At 48.7% G+C, this 16,330-nt stretch overlaps 1 protein-coding gene across 1 annotated transcript in view; it reads left to right on the top strand.

Moving 5' to 3' along the window:
- Mtor (mechanistic target of rapamycin kinase) overlaps positions 1 to 16,330 on the top strand; it is a 112,376-nt gene that overhangs the window by 76,498 nt on the left and 19,548 nt on the right. Inside the window, exons 35-47 of the mRNA XM_057783538.1 lie at positions 555 to 680; positions 751 to 882; positions 5,956 to 6,071; positions 7,064 to 7,181; positions 8,231 to 8,479; positions 9,073 to 9,173; positions 9,629 to 9,725; positions 10,016 to 10,114; positions 10,324 to 10,446; positions 10,532 to 10,714; positions 11,605 to 11,739; positions 12,060 to 12,234; positions 15,612 to 15,747. Coding sequence (XP_057639521.1) covers positions 555 to 680; positions 751 to 882; positions 5,956 to 6,071; positions 7,064 to 7,181; positions 8,231 to 8,479; positions 9,073 to 9,173; positions 9,629 to 9,725; positions 10,016 to 10,114; positions 10,324 to 10,446; positions 10,532 to 10,714; positions 11,605 to 11,739; positions 12,060 to 12,234; positions 15,612 to 15,747 — 1,790 coding nt within the window. The remainder of the gene's footprint in view (positions 1 to 554; positions 681 to 750; positions 883 to 5,955; positions 6,072 to 7,063; positions 7,182 to 8,230; positions 8,480 to 9,072; positions 9,174 to 9,628; positions 9,726 to 10,015; positions 10,115 to 10,323; positions 10,447 to 10,531; positions 10,715 to 11,604; positions 11,740 to 12,059; positions 12,235 to 15,611; positions 15,748 to 16,330) is intronic.

The following is a 16,330-nucleotide window of genomic DNA, read 5'->3' as shown; positions in this document are numbered from 1 at the left end:
GAGATCCTCCTGCCTCTGCCTCTGCCTCTCTCTCTCTCTCTCTCTCTCTCTCTCTCACACACACACACACACACACACACTCATTCGCTACATTGGAAACAGCAAGATGGCTTAACAAATAAAAGTGCTTTCTGCCATGTCTGCCTGCCTGAGTTCAGTTCCCAGAATCCACATGGTGGATAGATAATGGTTTCCAAACTGTCCTCTGACCTCCACATGCATGATGTGGTTTGTGCATGCCTGTGTACATACAAATGGAAAAAAAATATTTACAACCCACAAAGAAATTTTTAATTTACCCTTTACCACAGTCCTGTGAAGTTAATACTATCTTCATTCCAATCCACAGGATGGTCAGAAAGGTTAAATAATTTTTCCAAAGTCACAGTAATTACAGCCAGGACACAGCTTCAGGCACCACGCCCCATTGCTCCTCTGCTTATTGACAAGTCCCTGCAAGGCGAGCAATGCATTCGCAGGGAGCAGACGTGGCTGCTGCTATGGGGTTCAGGTGGAGCAGAGACAGGTCTAACCCTCGTTTCTGAACATTCCAGGGCTGCCAGCGTATTGTGGAAGACTGGCAGAAAATCCTCATGGTGCGGTCCCTTGTGGTCAATCCTCATGAGGACATGAGAACCTGGCTCAAGTACGCAAGCCTGTGTGGCAAGAGCGGCAGACTGGTGAGTAACCCCTACCCCAGGGGTGGTGCCCTGCCCAGTTCTGTTTGTAACTTGCCCTCTTGTTTTTAAGGCTCTTGCTCATAAAACTTTAGTGTTGCTCTTGGGAGTTGATCCGTCTCGGCAACTTGACCATCCTTTGCCAACAGTTCACCCTCAAGTGACCTACGCCTACATGAAAAACATGTGGAAGAGTGCTCGCAAGGTATGTTCCCTACCCACCCCACCAGAAGGAGTCAGTGTCCTTGCCATACCTACAGTGTGGAGGGCTTCTTCCGGTTTGAAGCGTGAGTCCCAGTCAGAGAGAGACATCTGTACCTTTGGTCAATGATGCCTGTAGTCGCAGTTGTAGTGGTTGGGATCTGAAGAGTGCTGCCCTACAAGAGAAGGCTGACGTTGGCACCAAGTCCTGTGTTTGTGCGGTCACGGACTAGTGTTTTTAAAGACCAGCTGGGTTTTTCTCTCAGACTTCTGGTCTCCTTTCCTGTCATCGGTTTGGGCTCCAGTGTGTCAGCATGCCAGGAGAGATACCACAGCAGGGAGGGAAGATCTCCCTGATGCCAGCCTAGAATTCCTCCTTGTTTGCAGACAAGTCCTTGGGAAATAGACAAGCTCTTGGGTTTTGTTTTGAAACAATCTCTGGATGATGGTGGCGATTTACAAAATATAGGCCTTGGAGGCAAGACCAGGCTTGGGCCCCTGTCATCCTTCCCTACAGGAGAGAACTCAGCCTTCTCTCCCCACTGCGGTCTTGTAGTGCTCCCTAAGGAAGAAAACTCAGCCTTCTTTCCCCACTGCGGTCTTGTAGTGCTCCCTAAGGGAGAGAACTCAGCCTTCTCTCCCCACTGCAGTCTTGGGGTGCTCCCTAAGGGAGAGAACTCAGCCTTCTCTCCCCACTGTGGTCTTGGAGTGCTCCCTAAGGAAGAAAACTCAGCCTTCTCTCCCCACTGTGGTCTTGGAGTGCTCCCTAAGGAAGAAAACTCAGCCTTCTCTCCCCACTGCAGTCTTGTAGAGCTCCCTAAGGTGGTTAACTCGGATGACTTTGAGTGCTACCCAGAATGAAGTCAGTAGCAAAGTACCCGCACTTTAACTGGGCTTTGCCCTCTGCTAATGCCCAGATTATCCACAGCATACAGACTTTCTGAGTTGCACAAATTCTGGTGAGTGTTAAGCAGAGACTGCTCATTCATTTCCCAACTGCCAAATAATCACACAGAAGTTTTATTAATTACAACACTGTTTGGCCAACAACTTAGGCGTCTTTCTAGCTAGCTATTATCTTAAATTAACCCATTTCTATTCATCTTTGTATCACCAAGAGGCTGTGGCCTACTGATAAGGTTCTGGCATCTTTCTCCTTCAACAGCTACATGGCATCTGTCTGACTCCACCTTCTTTCTCCCTGCATTCAGTTTCGTTTTCCCACCTAGCTCTATTCTGCCCTGTCATAGACCAAAGTAGCTTCTTTATGAACCAATGGTAATAAAATATATTCCCAACATACAGAGGGAAATCCCACATCATCTCCCCTTTTCTGTCTAAATAAAAAGAAAGGTTTTAACTTTTTTTTTTTTTTTTCTTTTTTTTTTTTTTTTGGTTTTTCGAGACAGGGTTTCTCTGTGGTTTTGGAGCCTATCCTGGAACTAGCTCTTGTAGACCAGGCTGGTCTCGAACTCACAGAGATCCGCCTGCCTCTGCCTCCCGAGTGCTGGGATTAAAGGCGTGCGCCACCACCGCCCGGCTGAAAGGTTTTAACTTTAACATGGTAACATTACATATAACAAAGCAGGTATCAAGCAAGAATTACAGTTATAATATTTAGTCTATTAGTATCTGACAAAATTAAAAAAAATTCTATCATGTTTTATTGTTGTAAGTCTAAAGTTTTATATCTAATTTATCTTTTATCATAACTAAGAAAAACTATAACTATCTGTCTTAAACTCCATTAAAGACCCCAGAAGGATATAATACCTCAGTAAACTGGAAGGGCATTGTAAGCACCTTCCAGAGGGTCAGAAATTGACAGAAACATCTCACTGCCTGGACAGTCACCCAAAGTTTTATAACGTTAAGGCATCCATCTTCAGCCCACAGGCCCTTAGTATCTGGCAGACTTTTCCATAAAGAAGGAAATTTGAAAGGTGTTTCGCCTATATTGGCAGTTTGCCAGTCACTTTCCTCTGTGTCCTGAAGAATGTCTGGCAGACTTTTTCATGAAGGAGGATCCCTGGAGGACTGTCTCACCTTCTTTAGGCAAGTTCAACAGTCATCTTTCTGTGGGTCCTGCATGTCTAGTTTATGTAGCATACCGTCAAACAGTCCAGGCAAGAGCAGTCTCTTGCACAAATGGCTAGCAAACTCCATGAGGAGCCTCTTCAATGCCTGTCTTCCTCTTGAAATAATTGGTGCTGCCAGCAGCAGACATATCTCACTGTTCTGTAGGTCTTTGAAAGGTTTGACGAATACCTGTTCCTCTGAGATATATCTCTGTATATCTATAAAACCTAACTAACATGGCTACAAGCTTGACTATTATAGATGACTATCTGTTAACCCATAATTTTAATTATACATTATATTTTTATTTGAGCTATATAAACATAATACCTTAAACAAGAATAAAAATAGACATATAATAAAATTGTCCTTAAATTTGTATCAATAAACCAAAGTCCATACCAATGTTAAGTATTCATTTCTGTATCAGATGAGGTTCAAGATTTAGAAACCTATTTGAAGAATGATGAGAGCTAGTGACATCACAGAGCATAAGGGCTCTGAACACCTGGCACCAAAAATGCCTGTTGTAGTTTCTGCTGGGCGAGCTCTTGAGGGCACTGAGTGAGCCTGGGCGAGCTCTTGAGGGCACTCGCCCTTAATCTTAGCATTCAGGAGGCAGAGGCAGACAGCTCTCTGAGTTCAAGGCCAGCCTGGTTACATAGTGAATTTCAGAACATCCAGAGCTATGCATAGAAACCCTGTCTCAATAAAAAAAAGAAAAATGGACTAAGGGTATAACTGGAGAACAGAACATATGTTTGGCCTGTGTGAGGCCAATTGTCAGCATCACAATTTTTATTTATTTATATGTATAAGAGTTTTGCCTGCGTATTTGTGCACCACATGTATGCCTATTGCCTGCAGAGGTCAGAAGAGAATTTTGGATCCCCTGGAACTGGAGTTACAAGTGATTGTGAGCTTCATTTAGGTACTGGTACCTAAACCCAGGTCCTCTGCAAGAGCAACTCGTGCTCTTAACCACTGAGCCAGCTTCCCGGCCCCCAGCACCATAGTTCTGTTGGAGCAGAATTTCCCAAGCCCTGCTGTGGTCTACCCGCTTACTGCACACTGTGTTCCCTTACCTCCTTCTCTGGTCCCTGGGCACTGAGGATTGCGTAAAGGAACAGCATCCTTCAGTCTGAACCCACACCCACCAGGCTGTGTTCATGAGGCATCCTTCAGTCTGAACCCACACCCACCAGCTGTGCTCATGGGGCACTTATTGGGTGTAGGCTCTGTCCCCAGTGTTCTTTTTTGGTTTTTGATTTTTTTCAAACTTTACCTCCTCCTGACTCAGTCTCCCAAATGATTTGAAATGTATGCCACCATGCATGACTTTTAACACTATTTCAGGCAAGGCACGGTGGCACATTCCATTAATCCCAGCAAGTGGGAGGCAGAGGCAGGTGGATCTCTGTGGGCTTGAGGCCAACCTGGTCTACAGAGTGAGTGCCAGGACTGTATAGAGAAACCCTTTCTCAAACCAAAAAAAAAAAAAAAAACCAGGCCGGGAGGTGGTGGCGCACGCCTAAATTTAATCCCAGCAGTTGGGAGGAGGCAGAGGCAGGCGGATCTCTGTGAGTTCAAGGCCAGCCAGGTCTACAAGAGCTAGTTCCAGGACAGGCTCTAAAACTAAAGCGAAACCCTGTCTTAAACCCCGACTCCCCCAAAAAAATATCTATTTTTTAGTACTAACTGATTTCTTTTTTTTTTGATATTTATTTACTTATTATGTATACAATATTCTGTCTGTGTGTATGCCTGCAGGCCAGAAGAGGGCACCAGACCTCATTACAGATGGTTGTGAGCCACCATGTGGTTGCTGGGAATTGAACTCAGGACCTTTGGAAGAGCAGGCAATGCTCTTAACCACTGAGCCATCTCTCCAGCCCCACTAACTGATTTCTTACATTTAAAAGTATGTAGGTTTAGTCTTACCCCTAGCCAGAGAGTTCTGCTTTCCATCCAGGCCATTTTTACATGGTAGCCTGTTTCTGTCATAGGAGAGATCAGAATTTTACATGACTCACTATAAGAAGACCTAATGCTCTTGTTTGTTTGTTGTCCTCAAACTTAGAGATCCGCCTGCCTCTGCCTCCCGCGTGCTGGGACTAAAGGTGTGTGCCACCGCCCACTAAAGCTTCTTGACGCGTTGGGTCTTCTTCCCTCTGTACAGAAGCATGTACAACCTTGGCAGCATCCTCACGCTGTTCTCCCTGTTAGTGGGTTTAGGCTACATCACTTTTTAATGTATACTTCACATGTTTGCACAGTCCACCTGTCCTAGAAGCGCTCCCTGGGGCTACAGCTCCATGGCAGCAGCGCTTGCCTGGCACCACCGAACAAAATCCTATGGCCCTGTGTGTCATGATGGTGGCACGTCTGGGTGCAGCAGACTGGCCTGCACTGCTCCTGTTCAGCGTAGCTGTCTCTTCCTCAGATGCCCACTGCTTGCCTCCTGTCAGATCCCAGACCTGATGGCTAGAGGATGCTGTAAAGACTCTCCCATGCCACTGCCCACTTAGTGGCCTGTCTAGATGATGACTTCCCTCCTCCACTTGGGTGCATGAGGGTCTTCTCTGTTTTCATGTGGGTTTGGGCTTGTAGCTGATCTGCGGTGGTGAAGACTCCAAGTGTCGTAGTGTTTTACATCCATGCCAAGATTTACTAGCTGATTTCCCGTGGGGCAATACTTTGTTAGTGAAGCATGCTCTTGTTTCGGATTGCTTCATCTGAATTGTTACCTGTGTTGGTCAGGCATGTGGGTTTCCCAGGACTTGTTAAAGGATAATTAGAGTTGGCAGGGAAAGCTAACATGTGGGTAAATTATGAACATTCTGGAATAACCCAGCTCTCTCCAGGCAGCACGCCCTGTTTTCTGTCCAGTGGGGTCCTCACCCTTGTATCTCGGGGTACCCTTTTTGGAAAGTGCTGGTTTAGGACCCCTGACAGTTGGGCAACATGCCAAGTGGCTCTCTGCCTTTGTCCTGCACAGATCGATGCTTTCCAGCACATGCAGCATTTTGTCCAGACCATGCAGCAGCAGGCCCAGCATGCCATTGCCACTGAGGACCAGCAGCACAAGCAGGAGCTGCACAAGCTCATGGCCAGGTGAGCCCTGCCTGCCGTCCAGCGCTTCTACAGAGCACACTCGTGGTACTTGGAGTAGCTTATTGCTGACATCCCTCAGTTTTCTGCAGAGGATCCCAGGCAGCCATCAGGTTGTCTGCTGCAGTCTCTGCCCCTTACTTCCCAGGGCTCTGGCAGCAAGAGCACTGATGTGCTAACTTCCAGCTGCTGTCCAGCTGTGGGGTTCAGTACCTTATTTCTAAACCCATTTTTTAATTTTACATATTTGTGTGTGTGTGTGTGTGTGTGTGTGGTGTGTGTGTGTGTACTCTCAAGTCACAGAATGCATGTGGAGATCAGAGAACATCTGACAGAAATCAGCTCTCTCCTCCACCATAGGAGTTCCAGGAATGAACTCAGGTCATCAGGGTGGTGGCAGAGGTCTTTACCCACTGAGCTGTCTCACTGACCCAGGCTTCTTGTTTTAAAATGGCACCTATATTACTGATTCAAAGTGTAGACAGCCCTGCCCTGACTCCAGGTAAGTTAGTCTCTCTGTGCCTGTATAAAGGAGCAGTAAGAACACCTGTCTCCTAGGGTGATGTGAGGTGCAGGAGCCCAGTATCAAGGTCAGAGAGCAGTACCTAGATTTGAGTAGCAATCAGCAGGTGCTCGCATTAGCACCATCGCCATCTGAAATGGAGGGGAGGAGAAGGAGGAGGAAAAATATCAATGAGAAAAAAGTAGTGAACAACTGTCCTGCACAAAGCTTGCTTATAGAGTCCTGCAGGAACACCTGTACCTGGGATCTGGTTTATGCTGTCATTGGAATGCACAAATCTGAAGAAAAGACACCTCCAAGATTTCTGTAGACCTCCCCTCCCCTTCCTTTCACGGGCTTGAACATCCATCAGTTGCCTCTTGAAAGCAAGAGTAAACATCAGAAGTCTTTAGGGCACCCCTAGCATATGCTCCACTCCTTCCGGGCCTTTGATGGGCGGGAACAACATAGGGTCTTGCTTCTCTGTTTTCAGGTGTTTCCTGAAACTTGGGGAGTGGCAGCTGAACCTTCAGGGCATCAACGAGAGCACCATCCCCAAGGTGCTGCAGTACTACAGTGCCGCCACGGAGCATGACCGCAGCTGGTACAAGGTGAGGAAGGGCCGGCACTGTCTCCCAGCCCCTCAGTTCTCCGCACGAGGAGCCCTGTTTGTGTTCTCCCATGTGTTAGAACGTTTGCCAAGCATGCACAAAGCAATGGATTCCATCCCCAGCAACATACACATGCGTATGCACGCATGTGTACACACACACACCAGTCCATGGTAGGAATAATGATTCCCCTTTCCAGACAGCTGTATGTCCAAAGCTGGAAAAATAACCAAATGCAGTTTTTCCTAATGGGACCCTTATTAATCAGAGCTCACAAACCACCTGAACCCCAGTTCCAGGGCATCTGGTGTCCTCTTCTGACTTCCACAGGTACCAGGCATGCATGTGGTGTATATACATATGTGCAGGCAAAACATCCATTAACATAAAGTAAAATTAAAAAATCTGAAGGAATAAAGCTCAGGAAGCCCCACTTTGTCACAGATGAAGTGGACCCCTTGGCTCATCACATCCACTGCCTTATGCTCTGCCACTTGGCTAGCTGTCCCCACCCTGCCTTGTGAGCCCCAAGCTGCAGGCACATGTGTTTCCTTGGGTTCTTTGCACATTCTCTCCAGGTCTTTTTTCCCCTGCCAGGAAGACCCACTGCCATCGTCTCTCTTGTCTCTCCGAGCCCCCTCCCTTGCCCTTCTTCAGCTTCTATTTAAGGCTTAACAAGCCCCTTTCTTTATGGAGCGCTTCAGATCACTGGTGTCCCATTGCCACTTTTTCTGACCCCATCTGCCTTGCAGAGGCTGTAGGCCTTGAGGCAAGGAGTCTACACTGCTCTTGCTGTGACCCCCACAATGTTCACCATAAAACCTAGTTCCGTCAGTGCCCAGGAGGTGAATGAGTCACATTGGTTGCAGTAATGCCCCCTTCCTGTGTGTCTGTAGACGCAGTCTCATCCTGCTGATCTCAAGGCCCCGTCCTCAGGGTGGGCTTAGAATGTCAAGCCCTGCCTCGACACTAGCCTCACACTTCTCTGAGCCTTGCACTAGATCAGAGCAAGCCTGTGTCTGCCCTTGACTCTTGCCCTGTGAACCTAGGCTTGGCATGCATGGGCAGTGATGAACTTTGAAGCAGTGCTGCACTATAAACATCAGAACCAAGCCCGTGATGAGAAAAAGAAGCTGCGTCATGCCAGCGGGGCCAACATCACCAATGCCACCACTGCTGCCACCACAGCTGCCTCAGCCGCTGCTGCCACCAGCACAGAGGGCAGCAACAGTGAGAGCGAGGCTGAGAGCACTGAAAACAGCCCCACTCCCTCCCCTCTGCAAAAGAAGGTCACCGAGGTGAGCTCCTCATTCAGAGCCAGCCAGAGCTCAGCTATCGGAGATAGCTGTGAAGTTCAGGGAAGCCTGAAGCTTTCTCTGAGGCAGGATAGGGCTGGACACACAGACGGGCTGGCCTTACTGTGTGCCAGAGGCTGTGTCTTAGTGCCTGCGTGTTGGGGGGCTGCTGTCAGGGCTGAAGAAAGGCTCCTTGCTTCCCACAGAGATGAGCTCATCCCCCTTAATGCACTGTCCTGTGTGGGGGTGGCTGCCACAGCTGCGGGGCCACTCTGAGGACAGAGCCTTGGGGATCTGTCCTCTGCCCTGCACTTCCCCTGTCTCCCTCCCTTGGGCCTGTCAGTTGAGAGTGCAACAGAGCAGCCAACAAGTGTTCAGAGCCTCTGCTCCACTCCTACGGCCCTGTCAGGAAGCCACACTATGATTTGGAAAGCAGTTGCCACTGTGGAATGCATTCTGTATGCCGTTAGCCCCAGGCATGAGTTTCCTCACACTCCTAACCGCCCTCTGAGCGGGCGCCATCAGTGTGCAGCTGTGCCTGCTTCACAGAAGAGAGATGAGACAGGAGAGTCAGTGATGCACTTATATCCCAACAGGATTTGTCCAAAACCCTCTTGCTGTACACTGTCCCTGCCGTCCAGGGCTTCTTCCGTTCTATCTCCTTGTCGAGAGGCAACAACCTGCAGGATACACTCAGGTATGGAGGAAGGGAGGATTCTTCTGAAGGTCTTACCAGTGGCAGGATGTAGAGGTGTCTTTGTACTCCACCTCTGGTCAGTACAGTACAGTCAGCATATGGGCCTTTCTTCTCTTGTCCCCTGAGACACAACAGCCAACCAGACCTCACTTGTGAGGCTGGGAGCTGTGAAGATGGAGTGAGATGGGGGAAGCTGCCTCCCATTCATCCTGGGGACTGTCAGACTCACCAGCCTTTCGGTGCCCATCCTCCAGGCTCCTCCTTCTACGTGCACAGACCCTGCCCCCTCATTTCTGCGACTGAGCTTGTACCTCAGTGACCCTGACAGACCTGGGACAAAACCTTGGGATGAATCCTTAGAGGTCCCTCCCAGGCCCTGTTCCCATCATAGCCTTCAAGGTGAAAGCAGACAAGCTAGGAAACTCAGTTCCTGTGACTTTCTCCTGTCTCCCCAGAGTCCTCACCTTGTGGTTTGATTATGGTCATTGGCCAGATGTCAATGAAGCCTTGGTGGAAGGGGTGAAGGCCATACAGATTGACACTTGGTTGCAGGTGAGAACCGGGTGTCAGTGAGCGTGGGTCACAGTCCGTCCTGTTTGTGTCCTCTTGAAATCACCAGTGGTCCCAGTAGCAAGGCAGCCTGTGTTGTAAGCTTGATCCCAAGCTCCAGACTACAGATTCTCCCGAAGGCCTGCTAAGTCAAAGCATATGCCTGAAATCCCAGCACAGGGGAGATGGAGGCAGAGGGATCGTGACAAGCCTAGGCCACATGAGACCTTGTCTCAGCATCAGTCTTCTTTCCTTGCCTCACGTGCTGTGCATCATGTCTTCCTGCACGCCAGGTTATACCCCAGCTCATTGCAAGGATCGACACACCCAGACCCTTGGTGGGCCGGCTCATTCACCAGCTTCTTACAGACATTGGTCGCTACCACCCCCAGGTATGTGCCAGCCCTGGGACTGAGAGCCAGTGCCCCACACAGTGCTGGCAGAGTCAACAGACAGTGAGCAGGGCCCTCCTCTCACAATGCAATCCCCTTTCGTAACGTCCACAGGCTAATGCTGTCCTCAGCACTTCTTTGCCACCCTCCTTAAAGCACATCAGTTCCGTATCCCAGTCCCTTTGCAAGTGTTCCTCTGTTTGCTTCAGGCCCTCATCTACCCCCTAACGGTGGCTTCCAAGTCTACCACAACAGCCCGCCACAATGCGGCCAACAAGATCCTGAAGAACATGTGTGAGCACAGTAACACCCTGGTCCAGCAAGCCATGATGGTGAGTGAGTCTCTCTACTGTCTCCAAGTCGCATCTTCCCAGTCGTAGCTCACCTGTGCCTTCCTTCCTTCTCCCCTTGATCCAGGTGAGCGAAGAGCTAATTCGAGTCGCCATCCTCTGGCACGAGATGTGGCATGAAGGCCTGGAAGAGGCATCGCGCTTGTACTTTGGGGAGAGGAACGTGAAAGGCATGTTTGAGGTGCTGGAGCCCCTGCATGCTATGATGGAGCGGGGCCCCCAGACTCTGAAGGAAACATCCTTTAACCAGGTACGGGATGAGAGTGGCAGGACATGGCTTCACCAGACGTTAGGAAACTGTAGCCCCAGTGCTCTGGGCAGGAGAATTGCAATTCAAGGCCAGCCTAGACCTAGAACTCATGCCCAGAAAAACAAAGCAAAGCAAAACATTAGAAATGTAGTCATTACAACAATCTTTCCTTCTTTCTTTTCTTTTTTTCTTTCTCTGCATAATAGCCCTGGTTGTCCTGAAACTTACTTTGTAGACCAGGCTGGCCTTGGACTCACAGAGGTCCGCCTGCCTCTGCCTGTGCAGAGATAAAGGTGTGCGCCACCACTACCTGGCCAATCCTTCTATTTAAAAAAAAAAAAAAAAAAAATAGTATTGGCCTTTTTTTTTAAGATTTATTTATTTATGTATATGAGTGTTTTGTCTGCATCTGTATACACCAGAAGAGGGTATCAGTTCCATGGGAGTACAGTTACAGATGTTGTGACCCTCCATGTTGGTGCTGGAAAGTGACCTCAAGACCTGGAAGAATAGCCAGTGTGCTTAACCACTGAGCCATCTCTCTAGCCCCTTAAATTATTTTCATTTTCTTGACATGCTGAGGGGTAGACTCAAACTCAGGACCTCACACATAACGGGCAAGTACTGCCCCACCCAGCCACTCACTCAGCTGCTGAAATTTTAACAGAAATTCCTCTAGAGGTCATCTTATTCTCCCCAAATCCCCCTTTGTGGTTAGGTCACCCTCATTCATGCTCTGGGAGCTCCAAGGTTGGGACTGCTCAGCCCCTTCTGCTCAGCTATTCCCTCTTGGTAGCTTTATACCCCTCGGGCACCCTTGGCATCTGTGTGGTCTGCTTGGGGATTGAGCTACTTTGGTGACTTGAAACTTTTCCCTGCTTGCTTCTCAGGCGTATGGTCGCGATTTAATGGAGGCACAAGAATGGTGCAGGAAGTACATGAAATCAGGGAACGTCAAGGACCTCACCCAAGCCTGGGACCTCTATTATCATGTGTTCAGGCGGATCTCCAAGCAGTTACCCCAGGTAGGCTCTTGAGGCAGAGTGCCTTGTGAGCTCCTGAGCTGATCCTGTGCGTCAGCCTTCACTCATGCTGAAGACTTTAGGACAAGCAACCGCTTACTGCCATTTAATGAAAGAAAAATGCTTTTTTTTTTTTTTTTTTGGGTTTTCGAGACAGGGTTTCTCTGTGGTTTTGGAGCCTATCCTGGAACTAGCTCTGTAGACCAGGCTGGTCTCGAACTCACAGAGATCCGCCTGCCTCTGCCTCCCAAGAAAAATGCTTAAATTTCTTTTCAGTTCCCCTTGAGAGGCGGAAGTCTAAATCCTTTCCTAACTGTTCACAGCTCACATCCCTGGAGCTGCAGTATGTTTCCCCCAAACTTCTGATGTGCCGGGACCTTGAATTGGCTGTGCCAGGAACCTATGACCCCAACCAGCCAATCATCCGCATTCAGTCCATAGCCCCATCTCTGCAAGTCATCACGTCCAAGCAGAGGCCCCGGAAGTTGACCCTGATGGGTAAGGACCGAGTCCACCTCCTCTATCCTGCCTCAGTTCCTGCCTTTCTTTTGAAATGATTGCCTGCTATTTTCCCGGCGGCAGCCCCATCTCTGTCAGAAGGGGGAGGGAGGACAGTGAGTCTCCTCCTTTGCCCAGCGCTGCACTTGTTGAGTGAGCAGCAGACCACCGCCCTTGTCTGATCATTCGGTGGGAAGCTACGGGAAACTGATGGTGCCAAGAAAGGCATCTGAGGTAAACATGGACCATGACAAGCTGCTACAAAGATAGCTTTTGTGCTCTTGGATGTTCCTGGTTTACCATCCTTGTCCAAAATGAGCAGGCTGAACTTGGCTTCTCACAGTAAACTGTGTTACCTTGAAGCTGCCTCTGAGATTGTTTTAGGAACAGAGTGCTGCCAGCCTGGACCAGTTAAGGGAGGCCCAAGAGCTGTTCAAGCTCTGTGAAGTCTCCTGCCCTTTTAGGGAAGCAAGAGGGTGTTGGAACCGAGCCTCATTCTGTATTCCTGGCTGCCCTGTACTCACTGTGTATGTAGCTCAGGTTGGCCACAAATTTGAGGCACTCCTCCTTTGCCTTCCAAGTACTTGTATTGCAGGCATGTACCTCCAGGCCTGGCTTCCTCGCTGAGTGTATGTGTCTGTGTGTGTGTGTGTTTCTGATTGTTTTTTTGTTTTGGTTTGGTTTGGTTTTTGTTTTTGTTTTGTTTTGTTTTTTGTTTTGTTTTTTGTTTTTCGAGACAGGGTTTCTTTGTAGCTTTGGAGCCTGTCCTAGAACTAGCTTTTGTAGACCAGGCTGGCCTTGAACTCACAGAGATCCGCCTGCCTCTGCCTCCCAAGTACTAGGATTAAAGGCATGTGCCACCACTGCTGTGTTTCTGATTGTATGTGTATGTGAATAGTGTCTTAAATGAAGACAGAAGAGGGCATCAAGTGTCTCTATAACTCTGCTCTATCCTTTTTAAAATAGGATCTCTCCCTGAATATCAGGCTCTGAGGCTCTCATTTTCTCAGCTAAGCTGAAAGCAATCAAGTCCCAGCAAACCTCCTGTCTCTGCTCTACCTTGGAAGTAGGGTTACAAGGTCCCTGATTAGTTGTGTGGATGCTGGAATGGGGCCTCTGATTCCTCATAATTACTCAGCACTTGCTCTCTTTCATCCTCTCCCTCCCTCTTACTCCCTCTTCTTTCTCCTTTTATCCTCTCTCTCCTTGCCTCCCTCCTACTCCCTTCCTTTTTCTCCTTCCTCTTCCTCCCTCCCTGACCCCATTACCCCCTCCTTAGTGTGTATGCATATTTTGCCTGAATGTATGCCTCTGCACCAAATTCATGCCTACAGAGACCAGCAGAGGGTGTCGGGTCCCCTGGAATTGGAGTTACAGATGGTTGTGAGCTGCCATGATAGGTGCTGGGAACTGAACCTGGGTCCTCTGGAAGAACGGCCAGTGCTTTTACCCACTGAGCCACCTCTCCATGCACAGCAAGCACTCTCGGCTGAGGAGCCGGTTGTCCAGTCCAGCTTTCTCACTCCTGAGAGCTTGTGGAGGGCCTAGCAGGGAGCTCAGCTACTCCTCTTGGACAGAGTGAATGGCTTTGAGAGGGACAGTAATAGAGGAAAGGGACACCTGCTTAGCCAGCTAGATGATCCAAACCAACCCTGGGATCAGGGATCAGTGTGGTGACATATGTCTCAGCCAGACTGCTCTCACATCCTTCCTCACATTTGTTTATATATTTATTTCTTCATGGGAGATTTTTTGAGAAAGGGTCTCACTATGTAGCCCCATCTGTCCTGAAGCTCATGATATAGACCAGGGTGGCCTCAAACTCTCAGAGATCGGCTTTACCTCTGCCTCCAGAGTGCTGGGATTTAAAGGCGTTCATCACTATGCCTGGTTTACTTTCTCACTCTTTGTTTTGTTTTTTGAGATAAGGTCAGAGTTCTGGCTGTCCTGGAACTCATTTTGTAGACCAGGCTGGCCTTGTACTCACAGAGCACAGAGATCCACTTGCCTCTGCCTCCCAAGTACTGAGATTAAAGGCATGCACCACCACCCTTCTCACCCTTAATAATGCTTGTTTCTGGGCTAGATAGATGGCTCGAAAGCTAAGAGCCTGTACTGTTCCTACAGGGTATGCAAGTTCTGTTCCCAGCACCCACATCAGGCAGCTCACAACTCTCTGTGACTCAGGTTCGTAGGGATCTGAAACTCTTGACTTCCATGAGCACCTGGACACATATGCTCATACCCACACCAAGATTCATACATATGTGTAAAAGCAACAAACCTTTAAAAAATAATGCTTGCTTCTTGAGCACAGTGATTATTCACCCCCGCCAATCAGTCATGGTCCCACCAGTGATGGCCTTTAGTATTTAATGGAGATGCTATGAATATTGTTCAGTTGGTAGCTGCTTGCCTTTCATGCACAGCACCCTGAGTTGGAACTATGGGACAGTATAAACCAGGGTTGGTGGCACACATAAACCAGTCCTCAGGAGGCAAAGAGTGGGAGGATCATTACAAATTCAAGGTCAGAATGGACTCCATGAGACCCTGTCTCTTTAAAAAAGAGAGAGAAGCTTAAGAAGGAACTCTTACCTTTTTAAAGGTCATGGTGCAAACCTTTAATCCCAGCACTCACAGAGGCAGGCTGATCTCTGTGAGTTCAAAGCCAGCCTGGTCTACAGAGCTAGTGCCAGGACAGGCTCCAATGCTACTTAGCAGTGAGGCTGCTCCTCCCCCACCCTCCACCCCAGACTTACTTGCCCAGCCAGTTATGGGGCAGATCCCCTGACCTGTCCCTCTTCATGGTTCCTGGACCCCTGCTGGTTCTCCCATTGGGCATATTCCACTGGAGCCTAGGTGATGCGGCCTGTAGGAGTCAGGAAAGGACAGAGGAGAACAGGGAACCTCTAGGGTCCCAACACGTCATTCCCAGTCCTCATAAAATAGGTTTTGTTTTAACTAAGCAGCATTGGTTGTTGAGGACCACTGAAAGCAGAGCTGTTCTTCCCTCAGTTCAGGGATGTGTATGTGCTTGTCTGTGGGGACAGTGTGACTAGGAAGGGAGAGAGTTCCGGGGACCTTAGGAATAGCTGGTGGTCTTGGGTAGTGACATGAGCAGCTCTGGCCTGCTTCAGTTGCTCCCCTGTTTCTTTCTTTCTTTTTTTTTTTTTTAAATATTTATTTATTTATTATGTATACAATATTCTGTCTGTGTGTATGTCTGCAGGCCAGAAGAGGGCACCAGACCTCATTACAGATGGTTGTGAGCCACCATGTGGTTGCCGGGAATTGAACTCAGGACCTCTGAAAGAGCAGGCAATGCTCTTAACCACTGAGCCATCTCTCCAGCCCCGCTCCCCTGTTTCTTGCAGGCAGCAATGGGCACGAGTTTGTTTTCCTCCTGAAAGGCCACGAAGATCTGCGGCAGGATGAGCGAGTGATGCAGCTCTTTGGCCTGGTGAACACGCTCCTGGCCAATGACCCAACTTCTCTTCGGAAGAATCTCAGGTATTCAGAGCGCTGTGAGAGGCTGAGCTCTCAGAGTTCTTCACATTCCCTCCTCCGCTGTCTCTGGAATCAGGTATCTTCACAAACTTATTAAAATTAAGTGCCTGAGCCAGGTCCAGTGGCACATGCCTGTAGTCCTAGAGCTTGGGAGGGAGAGACACAAGGATCAAGAATTCAAAGCTAGGGGCTGGAGAGATGGCTCAGAGGTTAAGAGCACTGGCTGCTCTTCCAGAGGTCCTGAGTTCAATTCCCAGCAACCATATGGTGGCTCACAACCATCTGTAATTTGATCTGGTTCCCTCTTCTGGCATGCAGACAGAACACTGTATAAATAATAAATAAATAAAATTAAAAAAAAAGAATTCAAAGCTAGCCTAGAGAGAGCTTGAGGCCAACCTGAACTATATATGACCCCCTGTTGTGAAACAAAAATACCTCAGTATGGTGGCACACACCTATAATCCCAGCACTCAAGAAACAGAGGCATGCAGGATTGCTGCATGCCTGCTCTTAACAGGTTCCAGACCAGCCAGGGCTATTTAGAGAAACCCACTCTCTTTTTTGTTTGTTTGTTTTTCTCTGT

This window comes from Chionomys nivalis, chromosome 11 (assembly GCF_950005125.1).
Source record: "Chionomys nivalis chromosome 11, mChiNiv1.1, whole genome shotgun sequence".
NCBI lineage: Eukaryota > Metazoa > Chordata > Mammalia > Rodentia > Cricetidae > Chionomys > Chionomys nivalis.
This window is presented reverse-complemented; position numbering and strand designations above follow the sequence as displayed.